Raw genomic sequence first — 16,741 nt, forward strand, 5'->3', positions numbered from 1 at the left:
GGAATATTGCATAATTCTGTACTTTCAAGCCTCTTCAACACTCCAAACCCAGCAATACAAGGTAAAAATACAAAAGGTGGACAATATATATATAATAAATTCATACATAGTTCTGCTATGATCAAGCCATTCTATCTTCTTATGGGTAAATCAACGTTTGGAACATCTTTTTTGATACAATAAGCCAGGAGATGAAGCACAAATGGATTCTCCATCCATTCATCGAAGGGTTGAGCCTCGGGCCTCGTAGGAAATCCTTGCAGTCCTTGCTTAACTAAGTCTTGTTCAAAGTTCAGAATCATTATACCATTTATTATCTGAAAGGAAAAATTTCTTACCATTTAGCTTCTTAAAAGCATATTTCATTCATTTCAATACAAAAATTATACAAATAATATCTTGTAACTTTTTAGATCTCATTATACCACCCACTTTGCAGTGTTAAAATTTTCAGCAAACATTTTACTTATCTATAATAATTTATTTTAACTTAAGTGTACATCAATATATACACATTTTAGTTGCTTTACAGTAACTGGACTGAAAATATAAATGTTCATATTCCAAATGTTACAAACCTTGATAAATTTAAACTAATATTTGTTTAAGACTGTCTCAATGTAGAGATTAACTGATAGGCTGAAAATTCGTTGAGAGTATACATTAACTGGGAACTGAAGAAAGGATGAAGAAAATTAAAGACTAGTGCAGGGAATAATAATTAATGGTAGCAACAGAATACTCAGTGATGGTGTATTACTGTATAATAGAGAATGGCATGAAGTATATAATACAAAGATAATATGAAGCTTATCCAAGTGTTATAAACCACCAAATGATACCTCTTTGTAGATGTGACAAAAAAATGGAACTCTGATCACAATAAAAAGGTACAGTATTTCTTTATTTACTCACTGAACCAATTATATTAAAAGTTCCAAAACAAATAATCCCCTACTTATGACATACAGTACAGTATTATTTAAGGTGGCAAGTGAGTAAGTACACTTTCAAGGAAATTTAGAATTAACTGTAGCTGTAAATTTACCTGTTCCCTTGTAAACCCAAAATCAAAAAGTAGCTTCAGCACCATCTTAATGTTAGCCATGCCAAAATGTATGAACTGGATACCAGTCAGCAGTTCTTTAACCTAAAAATAAATAAAAATTAGAAAGGATGATAAACATAAGTAAGATTTATCTCTTGCTTTTTAAATTTGTTACCATTCATATAAACAGTATATTATAGTATTGTATTTAGAAAATATTTGAGTGCTTTATTACATATAATTGCTAAGGAGTCCAAGATCATATAAGCACATGGGCAGCCTCACAGGGAACAAGGATGGTAATACATGGATCATCATTGTAGGGTCATCAGTGACCAATAGGAATACCAATCGTACAATGCCACTTGACTTGAGTGTCTAACCAGGCGAACTAGCCAGACGAGCCAATTCAGATGGGCCAAACTAAACTTTCTCTTTTTACTTCTATCCCCTAGCAGAGTGTATTGGCCCACTGGGCAGGCTCAACAACCAGATGAAGGAACAACAGTGAATGTATAATTCCATACTTGGCAAACATATGATTGTACATTTGTATTACATTAAGGTAATAAATAAAAACTGCTGTATTATTAAGCTTGCAACTTGACTCCAATATAGATACTGTAATTATACAGAGAGCACTTTCATACATATACAGTGTACAGAGCACTATCATAATTATGTTAAAAAACATAAACATGAATATTCTAGAGAGAATATTAGAAACATTCTTGGTGGATTAGGTGGTAATAATTAGGTTGACATGATTCTGTCGCCGACAGAAGGGAACACACACTATCTTGAGGTTATCTTGAGATGATTTCGGGGCTTTTTAGTGTCCCAGCGGCCCGGTCCTCGACCAGGCCTCCACCCCCAGGAAGCAGCCCGTGACAGCTGACTAACTCCCAGGTACCTATTTTACTGCTAGGTAACAGGGGCATAGGGTGAAAGAAACTCTGTCCATTGTTTCTCGCCGGCGCCTGGGATCGAACCCAGAACCACAGGATCACAAGTCCAGCGTGCTGTCTGCTCGGCCGACCGGCTCCCTAAGGATCCTGGACTAGGTCCAGGATCCAGTTTTGAAGTCCTGAGGACCTGATTGAACATTACAGAACTAGGTGGAAATTATTTCCAGGCACCGGTAAAAAAAACTGTTTGCGAGCAGGAACATCTGTAGATTTTTATTCAACAGTAGTCAAATATATCAACAAAGATTAGTGATATGGTACTTATAACCTCATGAACAAAATAATGTACAATAAGGTTGAATGATAATGACTTGAAACTGTAAATCTTCTATGTTTAAGGTTGCTAATTCTACACAGATCAGGCCCTGCTTAAACTATCATAACCGTTTAATCTATCATAACCAGCAGTCTTTTCTGACCTGACAAATTTTTCTTTTACCCAATGTGTCTTATATATCTTACATTTCTGTATATGTAAAACTAATAAATTTGATAGTATTAAACAAAATTTAAACTGGTTTCAATTTAAGGAGGTAGTGTTGCTTAACCAAGATTGGCTCACACCTTGCAACTTTATCCTAAGGATAAACAAAAATGTCATGGTTAAAAAAATTCTGCCAAGCAGAGGCATATCCATCATCATCCTCATACCTCATCTTGATGGATATTCAGCTCTTCTGCCACATAGGAACACGATTCCAAAGGGGCTTTACGTAAGCGGTTAATGTTCCCACATATACGAGTGTCCTGAAATATTAATTTGATAAAAAATCACTAAAATAACATTTATCACAAATCATTAAAATAACATCTCAAAATACACATTTTCTTTGCCTATGCTTTATAGATTATCTTGGTATGCCCATTTATTCAACCACTGTAAAAAATGCTATCCATTTGACTGTAAACTGCCACATTAAGTGTTTCACAAAGAAGAATACAGTACCAAATGCACAATATCCTCTAAAAACCTGTTTAGCACATTTTCAATACTGTAATAGTTTCTGTTTCCCATGTATGTTCTTTGCGAGTCCATTCTCTCATGATCTACTTGTATACCTTAAAATAGCTTCCTAATATAAATGTAGTTCCCACATTTTTACTACCATTCATTTAACTCATAAGAAAGCCATTTAGGAAATATTTTCTCATACATATTCTCTGACTGACAATACCCTATAAAGTTGTGAACTATATGTTTTCATTAAAAAGAACTTTCTGATATTTACCAAAATTGCAGTTAAGCTAGCCAGTTGTCCAGCCTCGGCAGCATTCAATATCCTCTTGACGGATTTTGAGTTTCGAAGGATAAAAAACAAATGTTCTGACAAACAAATGATCTGACAAGAAAAAATTTATATTTTCAGTTCATGCCTAGTTTATATTGTAAATTTATCTTTTTTTGTACAGTATTTCAAATGCTGATGAATGATACCATAATCCTGCAGCAAATGGACACTTCATTATCACAAACCCAATGATTATATAACACCCTGGCAAGTTTTAGGTTTATCTAAAAGAATTCTCAACATTAGTTTGCTCACATGAATAAAAAGTTCCCATCTACATTGGTTCCTATATGCATGTTAATGCTCAAAGATAAATTGCTTCAAGACATCTACATATATTTTCTGAGTATAAGTGGACCAATTACAATAGGCAAGTGTAATATTAAATGTGAATAGTAAAAAGCTGATTAAAAAAAAAAGGGGCTGTAATGAAATACCATTCTTTTGTGGCCATTAGTAGCTCTCCTGATACCAGCACTTAAGGCTCTGGTACCAGAGAAACAAATGCTACCAGACCTCTAGATCTGCACAACCCTATCATAGCACATCACCAACAGCACATCACCAACTAGTGTGAGTAATGTGCAAATAATTCTGCATCTGATTCACTTCTGGCTAAACAAAGTCACATTCTTAGCCATGAAAGAAGAAGGCTTTGCAAGGAGAATTTTTTTTTTTAAAGAGTGTGAAGTGTCTTAATCTTCTACTTACTGGCCATTCTGGAAGTCTTGATAGAACTTGCAATCTTTCTTCAGCATCCTTGAAGGTATTAATTTTAAAAAGCCTCAAAGCAGCTGCATTGAATTCGAATTTTGTAACTGTCAATTTAAAAGTATACACATTATTAGCAAAAATTATACTACAGTTATTGTAGAGATGTATGAAATATAATAAAGGATCATTCTGGCAAACTTTGCAATATGAAAGGATCATTCTGGGGTTCAAAGGAACCCCAGAATGCTATGTTAATGGATAAATTTTACAAAACATAAAATTTGAGTCATATATGAGCAACAATAAACTTAAATTTACTTGTTAACAAAAAACAATACATTATGAATTTGCTGTTATGACTATAAATCAAAAAGAACAATTACAATGAATTACTCTGCTCAAATTAACACTCGCAGAGTGCAAATCTTTCCACTATCAAACATTTCAATAAAATTACCATTAGGGTTTCTTGGTGCCCTTAGTGAGCTAAGGTGCTCACTGAGCTAAGCAGTAGTCCAGCCAAGCCTTAGAGATACACAGCAGGCTTCCCAAATCCATAATTGCTTACTGGGAGAAAGGACCAGAACCTGGTTCTTACTACGAGGTGAAGGAAGCTTCGGGATCAGAAATCAACCCAGAACTGAGAAAACCCCACTAGAAAGCATAAATGCAACTTAACAAATAACTACTGAAAGAAAATTAGGTATCCAGAGGTAACAAGGCAAATGATCGTTAAAGTAACCATGATGTGCCTGATGGTCTGCTCCTTACTTGTGAGCTGCCCCAACTGAATGCTTCCATCCCACATGAAAGTGGGAAATGGTGTGAGGACAGGAAGGTACAGGAAGGTAAGGTTTCAGGAAGAACCCACACGGTAGATACCTGAGCACCAGATACTTTCTGGTGCCTTGGTAAAGGCTAGCATTTCTGAAAAGAACAAACCAGGATAATTAAAATGCAGCTAGGGCTTACCCACAAGAGAAAAAGCCAGAAGACCAGAGCTCGGGGTAGAGGTGCACCTGCACCTCTAAAAACTTTTGAAAATTGGTCAATTCAGCCAATTTCCGAAATTCACCAAGTGCAGAGAGACCAAGGGATACCAGAGACATAACCAAATGCCAATACCAAGGTGGACCACCCAAAACAAACTCTGAGCCTGAATATGAACTGTAGAAGAAAACACTAAGGAAAGCAACCAAGGCAGCAAGGAGTACCCAACATGGGAGTGAGGACAGACCACCAGCTGGCCTAAACCAAAATCCCCAATGGGACCCCAGGACAGCAAGTGGCAAAAAACCTGGAAACAGGAGGCAGAAACTGCTGACACAAAGCCACAGGACCCAAGAACCAGACACCCAGGCTAGAAACTATCAACGTGGGACTGAGGCCCCAACCATAAACCATAAACTCCAAACACTGCCCCAATGACCAGTACTAATAAAAAATATGGAGTACATTGCAGAAAGGATGACACTCACTGAGTAAAGGGCACACAGCCAAACTAGCTAATGGCAAACAAACTGCAGGGCCCATAGGCCAAAGGGCAAAGGACTAAGCCACCAAAGATCAGGGTGAGGACTCCAGAGAAGAAGGAAAAATACCCAAAATTGCATTGTATACAGTGCTGGACCTGGTATGGAGGCTAGAGGAACACCAAGCCCCCATTCAAAGTGATGTTTCTGCCACAGACAGGCCAGTGAAATAACTGCTATTGCTTGAGAAGCCAATCCAAAGCAACTGAACCTAAGCCCAGAACTGTGAAGACAAGGAGCAAGGAAAACCATGGGGCCAGGGTAAAACACTCCACACTGGGGGTGTACAGACCATTAGCTTCTGAATGCATTTCTCCTGAAAAACCATGGGAATAAAAGCCCAGGAAACACCATATACAATGCCCAAGCACACACAGGCACCACACCCGGGAACATATGGGGCACAGAGCCCAAGAACACCCGGGCCCATAGCCCTGCAACACCTGGGCACCAACAGCTCTGCGACACCCGGGGCCCACAGCCTGCAACACCTGGGGCCCACAGCCCTGGAACACCCAAGCACATAGCTCCTTTCCCCCCTTCGTAGAGTGCCAAATTCTAGTCCAGACTTTCAGAATGCAAGGGTGGGTCTCACAAGCCTAGTGCCACACCCCATGTCACACCCTATAACATGGCTGGATCAGAAGTAATCAGTCACTTATCTTTGGAAGCCTAAAGTGGCCACTTTAAGTAAAAATTTGTTTTATAAACACTTCCTGTCACTTTGATTATGCTGTAGTTCTACTGCCAATTTCTATAGTCTGACATTGGTCTCAGAGTTTCTGTATTTACTGTTAACAAATTCTATAGTGCAGAAATAAATTATTCTGTTGTCTTATCAACTGAATCTTACAAAGCCTCATGACATGATTCATGATCTCAGAATCTTTTAGCAATTCATATGTCCATGTTGTGATACAAACATAACCATGCAGCCCATTCTCTCAATTTACAACAACAAACAAAATAAGGGGTACTAAAATGCACAAACCCAAGCCATCCACCTAACAATCTGCATAAAAAAATATGGACATTTGTAAGCTGCTACTTTTCATGGTACTCCTGATTACGTTAAGGACTGTGACGTACAAAACTACGTGCATTAGTTGAGAGAGCAACTTGGACTATAAACACACACACACACACACTGTTAATACTATGAAGGTGAGAGAAAAATAAACTCGCCTTGGTATTTTTCAAGCAGGTTAATCCACCTTTCAATGTTTAAAACTGGTATTAGCAGAAGGCTTGGAAAAGCCTTGATGACATCCACTGCAGTTGATTTGCCAATATATGGATAGTTTTCTAGCAGGCCTTTCACTTTTTCTGGATCCAAGTTTAATACAAATTTATTAGCTAGCACCTGTAAAAACAATAATAGTAAGCCTCTCCCTTATGAACTTCTAATATGAAAAGCTATCTAATAACATGTCTATTAAACTAGCCAAATTTAATCTAGTCTCTCTCAGACAGATAATTACAGTATACCAAATGGCTAAAAATATGCAGGAAAGAAGTGGGTGTATGTGGATTATTATTATTATTATTACACAGAGAAATCACATTATCGTGATATATCAACGAGATACAAACTATCAACTACCACAGAAGCCGTGATGAGAATTCGAACCTATGTTCAAATTACACGACTAAAGCGTGCATCTGGGAACACCCAGCCCATAGGTTCGAATCCTCATCACGGGTTCCTGTGGATTTTACTATTATTATTATTATAGTGATTTAGCTGCTAATAACAATAATTCCAGAAAATAATTTATATAAATACAGTAGTACAAAATACTTACTGTTGAGAAGTCAAATTTTAATGAGGCAACAATAACATCACATATGCAAATGTAAGAACCAAGTGATTTCCAGACGGGTAACCAATTATTTTCAAATAACATTTCAACCTCCTGAATGTCCTTTGCAAACCTGTATAAAAGAAAATATTTAAATACACTTAAATTAAATACAGTACTTAAATCTTTTGACCTTTGATCAATATTTAAAACTGTTTGTCAAAAAGATTGTCTACAAGAAATTTTTCTGCAAAATAGCCTAATGTGCTTGATAAATTTTCCACTATTTTGTGTGTTTCTTGAGGAGGAGCTTGAATGTTTCTATTTTAGAGACTGCTTGAACTTTTATATTCAAACAAACCTATCAATCTTCAGAAATACATATGTAATAATGCATAAAATGCCTTATGTTGCATTTCAGAGTTTGATGCATTGCTGGTGCTCTCTGCCTTGGGCCATCATTTTCAGCCAGTTTCTCCCGTGAGTAAGCCCCCTGGCTGCATTTATTTTGTTTTCAGCTTGGTTCTTTTACAGGATTCCTGGACTCCTCTGCTGAGATGTCATTGTGAGATAGCTACAGGGAAAAACTAATAGAACCGTCCGAGAAATCATGCACTGAATGTAATGAAACTGTTTTGCTTCTTAGAGAATAGTTGGGCCCTACTGCCACTAAGGCAAGTGTTTATGTCAGTACTTTACTAAATTATACCCTATCACATTCAATGAAGTGAAAGATGAATGATGCCCGCTTATAAATGAATCATAAATAACACACATTTTACATTTGCATATGATCTTCATGTACCCACTGGAGGCAAGGAGGAGGAGTGCCAACAAGCTCATCACCACCAAATACTCGATAGAAAAAAAAAAAACTAAAAATGTCAAAGCTGGTTTAGATGAAGTTATAATATTTCTATCATGCTATGGACAAAATAATATCTAAATATTCACAGCAGATAATTATATTTTTGGCTTTTGATTATACTTTGTATCCACTTACTGTATTTTAGCAGCCTTCAGCAAACCACATAATGTATCCATTTTTGTGGTTATTAAATATGAGCTTTGATGTTGCCATTGTTTGCTGAACTGTCTACTATAAGTGCACTATATTGTCAGTTACCTATGCATTTCAAGTCTAATCACTAAGCCCCTCTAAACACACACTGATGCTGAAGATAAAAATACATTAAATTTTTTTTTAATCTTTCATTTTCCCAAGCTCTTTAGCTATTCATTTTCAGTATTCGTGTTATGCTCATTCTCCTGCGATATTGTTTTGAATGCAAATGTAAGCAAAACTCACCTTAGTGCAAGAAAGTGCTTCAGAAGAAACACATGCAGGTCCTTTAGTGAGCAATTTTCATCACCTCGATATTTTTGAAGAAACTGATCTTGCTCTCCCTCAGGAAGTTGAAAGACCTTGGCGATGTTGAGAAGATGACCAACAACATCAAAACTTTGAGAGAAGACTCCATTATCTCTCAAAACACGTACACTATAATGCATGAGTTCCGAGACACTGGAAATAGATAAAAAAATAAACAAGAAAGAGGAACGAGTGTAGTGAAATGCTCCTTTCTGACCATGACCTTCGGATGTTCCATTAGCCAGCTCCTGTATGATTCACCAGACACACACATCACCCTCAAGGCTTCCGAGACTATTATCTCTGTCATGACCAGGGGTGCAGTGCCAATTTTATAGGTGCCAAAGATCTGGTGGGCCTGACAAATGCCTATTATTTCCTATTCTGTTTCTATATAATATATATGTCACACGATTAAGTATTTAGTGTTTGTACTCACTAATTATCATAAAATATAATTATCAAACAAATAATAAACATCAATCATGTATTTATAAATTTAAGTAGTTACAACACTTAGTGCTCACAAAATACAACCAGTGAGAAGTTTCACAATAGTTTTCACAAAGGGTCAGTTGTGAGATGTTTTCGGGGTGTGAAGCAACTCTTTGTCCTGGTGTCAACTGCCAATCTGTGGTACCGCAGCCATGATATGGCATATGGCTCAGGATTCCACTGAACTAGAGGAGGCCCATGTAATTTAACAAACGTAAGTGCTTATACATGATTTATATGAGAAGTCTTGAACATGTTGTTGTTATTATCAGGTTTATGTGACTGAATTCCCTCTCACACTCAGCAGTACTAATAGGAATAACTTGCAAACAGCTCAGTAATGGGTGTAAATCTTGGAGGACATGGCATCCATGATCCTCCACAGTCTCTAAAGGCATTTAGTGCAGAGTAAGAAGAAAGCTTAAATATCTTACAGAGAGATAATATTTCAGCTTCTCTGTAAATAGGTGGTATATCATCAGGCAAGTACAGTAGTCTTTTTCAAGGACACACATTTCACTTAGCAGTGATTTATACATACTTTGAGGTTCAGAAGTTTGAGAGCTTTTCATGGATGTTGTCATGAACATATGGTGCTGCAAACTGTTCACAAGACTAGTAAGAAACTGTTGATAATTAATGGAGACAATTTTCTTGTTGCTTGTTATGGTAATTCCTCCAAACTTCCCCTTTTCAATTGTTTTTTGAGCTTCTAAAGTTCTAGTACCAGGTTTCTCTTCTAGTCCATGCAATGACCTTATGGTCCATTGAATCAGTTTGTCTGCATACACAATGGAAGTAGTGCATTTCTGTACACTCTGACAGTAAACCAAGTTCATGGAACGTGTCATACATTAGAGCTAAATCCAATAGAAATTATTCTGAAGCTAGCTTTTTCAACAAACCTTCATAGGTTTTTCTATCACTTCCAAATCTTGTTTCATCTATCACTGTTTGTTCAAAATGAAAACAAAGTGCTTCATAATATTACCACACTGCTGAAACTGTTCGAAACAAGCTGGCCACCCACCTAATGCTCAGAACACGGCATTCTTTGTAAATCTATTTTTCAAGTTAAGAGGCACATTCATATACTGTACGTCCTTTTGATTTAGGGGTGATCTACTGTAAACCTAGTACAATTTGTCTATAAATACTTGAAAATGATTAATTCCATGAACTTCTTTCACTGATTCACCTACTGCAAGTTCTAATCTGTGATTAAGACAGTGCCAGATTATTATATCAGTGTAATGTTTCTTGAGATTTGTTGCAATGCCAGATTTGACACCAAGCATGACACTTGCCCCATCACTAGCAAATGCTACAAGGTTCTGTTTCAAATATAAGTCATCAAACCCATGATAATTGAGATAGCTCAATAGATGCCTGGCAATAGTTGGTGCTTTCTGATCAGGTAGTTCAATTAGATGTAAGAACATGAAATGGGGATTACCTTTCTTATCACTTTCACATTTCAAGTAAACTATCAAGGTTGTTTTAATGCTCAGGCTTGTTGATTCATCAATGAGAACAGAAATTTTGCCATTTATCTGCATGATGACAGCTTACACTGCCCATCAGAAAATACCAAAATATTTAATCAATTGAAGTAACTGTATACAGTACTTACTAAGATACTTGAGGCAGTGTGGGCTTGACTATTGAGAGGTCACGTAACACTTGAATACGCTCTCTCAAGTGTCCCGGCTGAAGCAAGAGAATGTCCTTATGCTCCTTTACTTCATCCCAGCTGAAGCCTTGAGACTGTTGATACACCAAAATTACTTTACTGTTTGAAGAAGACATCCAGGGCTTAAATATGGTAAGTGTATGTATGGAGTCTTTCCCATTTATCAAATTACTTGTAAATACTACTACTGTATTTCCAACTAAAAAATAGGTCGAATAACTCCTCCAAACTGCATAAATTAAAAATTTCCCCAATTTATCAACATATTGAGAAAAAGTATGCAAATGAAAACTTTGTTTTGAAACTAGCAGGTTTAACCTTGTTTTAAACTTGTTTTAAAACTTGCAGCCCCCGTGGCACAGTGGTAAGACACTCGCCCGGCACTTCACGAGCTCTTTGGCCTAGGTTCATATCCTGGCTGGGGAGGATTGACCAGGTGCCAACCCTTAACTGTAGCCTCTGTTCAACCAGAAGTGGATGGATACCTGGTTGTTAAACAATTTAGCAAGTCGTATTCCAGGGAAAAATTTGGATCGAGGATCAGCCCGAAAAGCTATGCGTGCTAGTGGCTTTACAAGAGTGTAAGAACTCTTGTACGTATATACAACAAACAAATCTTGGAAGAGCTCCATATGAGGTGGATGAACCTGCCTATACCCTAATGCTTGTTCAACTCCAAGGAACTTTGTTTACTGCTTAACAAAAACTGGGAGACATTAAACACAATTAAAATTAAATTTCTGAATTGGAGACTGTTTTCAAAATAATAGGAAGAAGGAAATAATGATGTAGTCTGGTACATACTCTCCACACATTTATTTATTTAATTTAAAGCCTAAGTTTTTAAAATAATAGGAAGAAGGAAATAATGATGTAGTCTGGTTCAGTACCTACTTTCCACACATTTATTTATTTTATTTAAAGCCTAAACTTTCTGTAGCACTTCATTTCTACACCAGCTCCAAAGATAATACAAACATTAGGAAAGTTGAATTAAGGAACCAAGAGCAATGAAGAGAGGCTTTATGTTTTTAGCTTCTAGCTGAAATCTTACAATCCTAACAGTAATGCTGGGGCTTTATAAGGCATTGCCTGTTTCTTAAAAGAGCAGTTTTGTTCACATTAAATATCACTACATTAGAAGTATGTCAACAAAAAGCTGAATGCATACATGGCCTGTGACACAAAGTGGTTTTTAATGCACTTAAAATATGGTCAGACGACTTTAAATAGTCGACTTTAAATAGTACTATGAAAATGCACCCTTCTGAACACAGATTACCACAGGCATGGTTCTATTATGATCACAATTGCAATTTCGTTAGTCTGGGTAACCAGTCTGTAAAAGTCTTCCTTTGAATACGGAAGTGCTAATTTATGAGGCTGAAGATAAGCAACTTTACCCTACAGAATAAAAATAAACTTAAGCATTTACCTGTAGTATAGATAATGTTTCATCAAGCTGAAGCACAGACACAGTCTTAATTCTTGGGAAGTGGTATACAAAGCTCTTTGCTTCATTGTGGCTAGTCATATTACCTGAAATGTATAATATATACTGTATAGAGTATACGTATTTTTAACTTATCTAAAAAACAGATTTTGAGTATTTTGAGCCTCTGAGGACAAAAATTCTTCTGAAACCTGGTTACCCTTCATGGATTTTTTAATTTATTAAAAATATATACTGATACTGAGATACATAATTAGAGATATATATATAATGTATGCACAGATTTGCAGATACAGTATATGTGTGTGTGTGTGTGTGTGTGTGTGTATACACACACACACTGTATGACCTAAAATTCTAGATGACAATTACACAGAAATCACAACAGCATGATGCATCAAACGAACAAATTCACAAGGGCCGTGATGAGGGTTTGAAACTACGTCCGAGAGGATCGATTAAGGCAGCGTCTGTGGTCCTCTCGGACGTAGGTTTCAACCCTCGTCATGGCCCTTGTGGATTTGTTCCAGATGACAATGTAAAAACCATGAAAAACCAAGCTTAAAGCCTGTAAAAAATGCCTTTCTAAGTATAGTATGGTATTGTGCTGCTCCAAAAGATTATATACTCTGTGTGCCTTAAACGTTTGTGACTTAAGAGTCAATAAAGCAATAATGGCATCACTATCACAGGGACTACAACATCCCTCCAGGGTCATATATGGTACTAAGTGATGCTACAGGCAGTACATCTAGCTTGGATTCTGTTCAGAGGTCCCTAGCTCTTCTAGAATTCAAAGTGACATCACATTTGTAATGGTCAATGGAAATCCTGGATTAACCTAACCAGCCAATAACAAGTAGCTTGCAACACATATCACTATCGGCATCATCACCTTCCCCAACCCTGTGTCCACCATTGTTCCTTCCTAACATACAAATGGCTAAGCAAAAGCAATCCTCAAAGTTTCGTGAAAGCTGAGCAGGAAGGAAGATGAAACAGAAGTAGAATTGTGTGTTCAGAAAAACATTCACTAACTCAAAGTTGCCAAGAAAGAGCAAACCCTCTTATGCAAGGTGAATGAGCTCTATCTGGTACCACTCATTTATGATACATGGAGATGTCACTGGTCATAACCTTTGTTGACTATCCTGAAGATTAAAGAAATCAATTGGTGAAAAGATTAATGCTGCACAGTGACACCAAAGGCATTGTAGTTTAGGCAAGTATCTAGCCACAAAGGCCTCCGCTTGGCCTCCAGAAACGTATGGCATGGATAATCTTACAAATCATGGCCAAGGAAAATGCTTCCAGAGTCACAAACTTGCAAGGACCAACTGCTCTGTAATATGCTTTTGGCCAACTCAGTTTCATCAGGCATTAACCCGTGAAACTTGATCCTCAAACATTGAAACTTTCTCTGACCGGAGGAAGTCCAATGCTGTATCCAAAGAGCAAGATTGTGAGAATGTTGAATACAAAAAAAAGGCTCTACATAATTTCAAGGGGAACCAGAGAAATCAAGGCCTAACTCTTACTAAACAAGCTCCAACAGAACAGCATAGCAAAGATAAGATGGTGTTTGGCATCAGATTCCAAGTTCAAAACAACCATGCAAAGAACTATGAATATTGGAATCATTTAAGGTAGTGAATTTTTGTAGAGCCTTCAAATCCACACGTTTCTGCCACTATGAAAGCTGTGAGACTGCATACACATTTTGTGACCCAAGATCTCCATACGTACAAATCTATAGACACAAAAATCGTTAATAGTGAAAACTGTTTCAATCTTGTGTGAGCATTGGATCAGAAAATCAGATTGGTATCAGTTATCTCACTAAGAACAAAAGGTGGAGTTATATTCCCATGACAGTCAATATTTTGTCTATACACTTTCCAGTCATTATTGACTACCTTATTGAAAATTAGCTGCAGTCCCAATCTGTGGACCTGAATAACTTTACAGTACAAAATTTATCATGTACTGTATTGCCAAAGGTCTGGAACAACAATGCACTTACTGTAATAATGATAAATGATTGAGTACCAGCTCCTAGTGTAATACTTTTTGGTCTGTGTCGATTGATTATTGACCAAAGTCTTTGCACTCTTGCTGATGAGCCTCAGAACTATTGATGAATGCACCTGAAAAAATTTTATTTATATAAATTTTTAAGTTTTAAGATAATTAAGTTTTAAGTTTTAGTCCAAGTGTTTTTCCCACACCTTTCCCGAAACGCTGTGCGTATTAGTGGCTAGAGGCATTGTATATACTAGCTCTATCTAGAAAGCCAACATTATGTTTGTAACTCATTGAGAATGTATGTATTTTTACCTGAATAAACATTACCTTATCTTATCTAATACCTCATACCAACTTCAAATATCTCTTACTACTGTTGTAAGATTTATCTGTTGCATTTGTTTTCAAGTCACAGAGATCCATTTTAAATATTTTTATAATACAGTACACTGAAGATTACAAAATTTCCACAGGAAATTTAATTTTATAATTCTATATTTAAATTATTTTGTAATTTGTAACACCTTTGAATATGTAATCTACTTGTAACAAAGTTTATCTTTAGTCTTTTTAATATGACCTTCTTAATACTGTACTATATATTTGGAATAAAGAGCAGATCCTAATTTTGACTATGAGCAATGTTGAAAGAAATCTGGTAATTTAATAGATTTTATAACATAGATGTCAGTTACTTCTGTGTATCCACGTGCTCAAATATTTTGGGGATTTAAGTTATTTAAATAATGAAAATCATGAAAGGTCAATATGGTACAGTACCACAATAACACAATTGTTTTATTAGTTAAAACAAAAATAGGCCCTATTAAAGGGTCTGAAAAGGACTCACCATAGGATATTTCCATGCTTGCTGGGCAATGAAATTTAACATTTCTGCGGTGACACTGATAAATATCTGGAAATAAAAATGTATTTAGATTCAACCATTATTATATAATTTCCTGTAACTATATTTGAGACAACAACAAAAAATAAAGAACATACAGTATTTATTAAGATGTAAATTTAATACTAAGAATTCTTTTGACCCTACCAGGATTCAAACTTCTGGTGCCTAGTACATACAATACCTAAAGTCACTAGTACGCATAGCGTTTCAGGCAAGGTGAGGTGGGGGAAAAAAACACTTAGACTAAAACTTAATAGTAATTGAGCTTAAAGTGTAAATTGCGTTGAAAGAAAAAAATAAAAAGATAAAAAGATAAGATAAAAAAGATAAAAAAGGGTAGAACATGGTAGAAAATAGCCAATATACAAGTTGGTCAACAAACAACATCGTTTAAAAATAGTACGACATGGGTTGACATTTAAGGGTAAGGTAGGTTACAGGGAGTTACTTAGATAGTACTTAATTTTCATCTTAAACTGGTTGAGAGAGGTACAGCCTTTAACATGATTGGGAAGGTCATTCCACATTCTGGGTCCCTTGACTTGTAGTGCATTTCTAGTTTGATTAAGTCGTACTCTTGGAATATTAAATAGGTATTTGTTTCTGGTGTGGTGCACATGGGATCTGTTACAACCTTCTAGGAAGCTTTTAAGATCAGGATTGACATTACAATTCAGAGTTTTATATATATGGAGTACACATACTACGGGGTATGACAATTCCGGCCCGAATGAGCACCCATGTACTGGAAAACGGAATATAAGCAACAGTTGGGCATACAGCTGCAGCTGTACAACACCTGCGGGTAAACCAATGCCGCCCTACACCAGGTCTTCTTCTTCTTGATAGTAGGTGCAGTAACCCAGGTCACAGCCAACACTCTCTGCTGTTTACATTTCTCATACTATACGTTTCGTATACAAATAACAACTTCGTTCACAATAGGTTTCGTATACAAGACCCCCTCCCCCATACAGTACATTTAGGTGTTTATTTATCAATTTATTTATTTATTTATTTATTTATTTATATATACATATATATATATATATATATATATATATATATATATATATATATATATATATATATATATATATATATATATTGTTGAATATGACCAAAAAGGTAAGATTAATAATTCTAACACTAATTTTCTCAATATTTCTTATGTTTTTCTTCGCTGTCAGTGGTAATGGAAATATCAATTCTCCAAAATTCATTTTTATTTATGGTCTGACGCCTGAACGCATTTCGTATTGGCTTATTACATTTTCAAAGACTTAATTTACACTCAAAATTCATCATACATATACTGTATAGGGTTATCTTATCTTGAGATAAAAAGCTAATTTTGGGTGAGTTAAAAAAAAAGCTAGGGTGAGGTGATATGGTACAAAAGTTTTGGGTGAGGTGAGCAAACTTGTGACAAACCCAAGA

At 36.1% G+C, this 16,741-nt stretch overlaps 1 protein-coding gene across 4 annotated transcripts; it reads right to left on the reverse strand.

Moving 5' to 3' along the window:
• Positions 1 to 79: 79 nt before the first annotated feature.
• LOC123756445 (uncharacterized) lies at positions 80 to 16,256 on the reverse strand. 4 transcript variants are annotated; one of them, XM_045739616.2, is made up of 13 exons: positions 16,101 to 16,256; positions 15,242 to 15,307; positions 14,390 to 14,513; positions 12,349 to 12,452; positions 10,854 to 10,987; positions 8,663 to 8,878; positions 7,357 to 7,486; positions 6,737 to 6,914; positions 4,017 to 4,123; positions 3,246 to 3,299; positions 2,668 to 2,763; positions 1,049 to 1,150; positions 80 to 317 (listed from the first exon to the last, which is right to left on the reverse strand). In XM_045739616.2, the coding sequence occupies exons 2-13, from the start codon at positions 15,281 to 15,283 to the stop codon at positions 132 to 134; spliced, it is 1,473 nt and encodes a 490-aa protein (XP_045595572.2). In that variant the 5' UTR covers positions 15,284 to 15,307; positions 16,101 to 16,256; the 3' UTR covers positions 80 to 131. The 4 variants fall into 4 exon arrangements, with proteins under 4 accessions (XP_045595572.2, XP_045595569.2, XP_045595570.2 ...); XM_045739613.2 differs by having other exon boundaries at positions 3,246 to 3,356; positions 16,101 to 16,255; XM_045739614.2 differs by having other exon boundaries at positions 3,246 to 3,356; positions 16,006 to 16,190.
• Positions 16,257 to 16,741: the final 485 nt, after the last annotated feature.

This window comes from Procambarus clarkii, chromosome 25 (assembly GCF_040958095.1).
Source record: "Procambarus clarkii isolate CNS0578487 chromosome 25, FALCON_Pclarkii_2.0, whole genome shotgun sequence".
Classification (NCBI taxonomy): Eukaryota; Metazoa; Arthropoda; class Malacostraca; order Decapoda; family Cambaridae; genus Procambarus; species Procambarus clarkii.

Excerpts from the sequence above, each read along its gene's own strand:
- LOC123756445 (XM_045739613.2), bottom strand. The coding sequence starts at position 15,283 with ATGTTAAATTTCATTGCCCAGCAAGCATGGAAATATCCTATG. Across the intron at positions 2,764-3,245 it reads CTAGCTTAACTGCAATTTTG|GACACTCGTATATGTGGGAA; the intron begins GTAAATATCAGA and ends TTAATATTTCAG. Across the intron at positions 1,151-2,667 it reads TGAATATCCATCAAGATGAG|GTTAAAGAACTGCTGACTGG; the intron begins GTATGAGGATGA and ends ATTTATTTTTAG.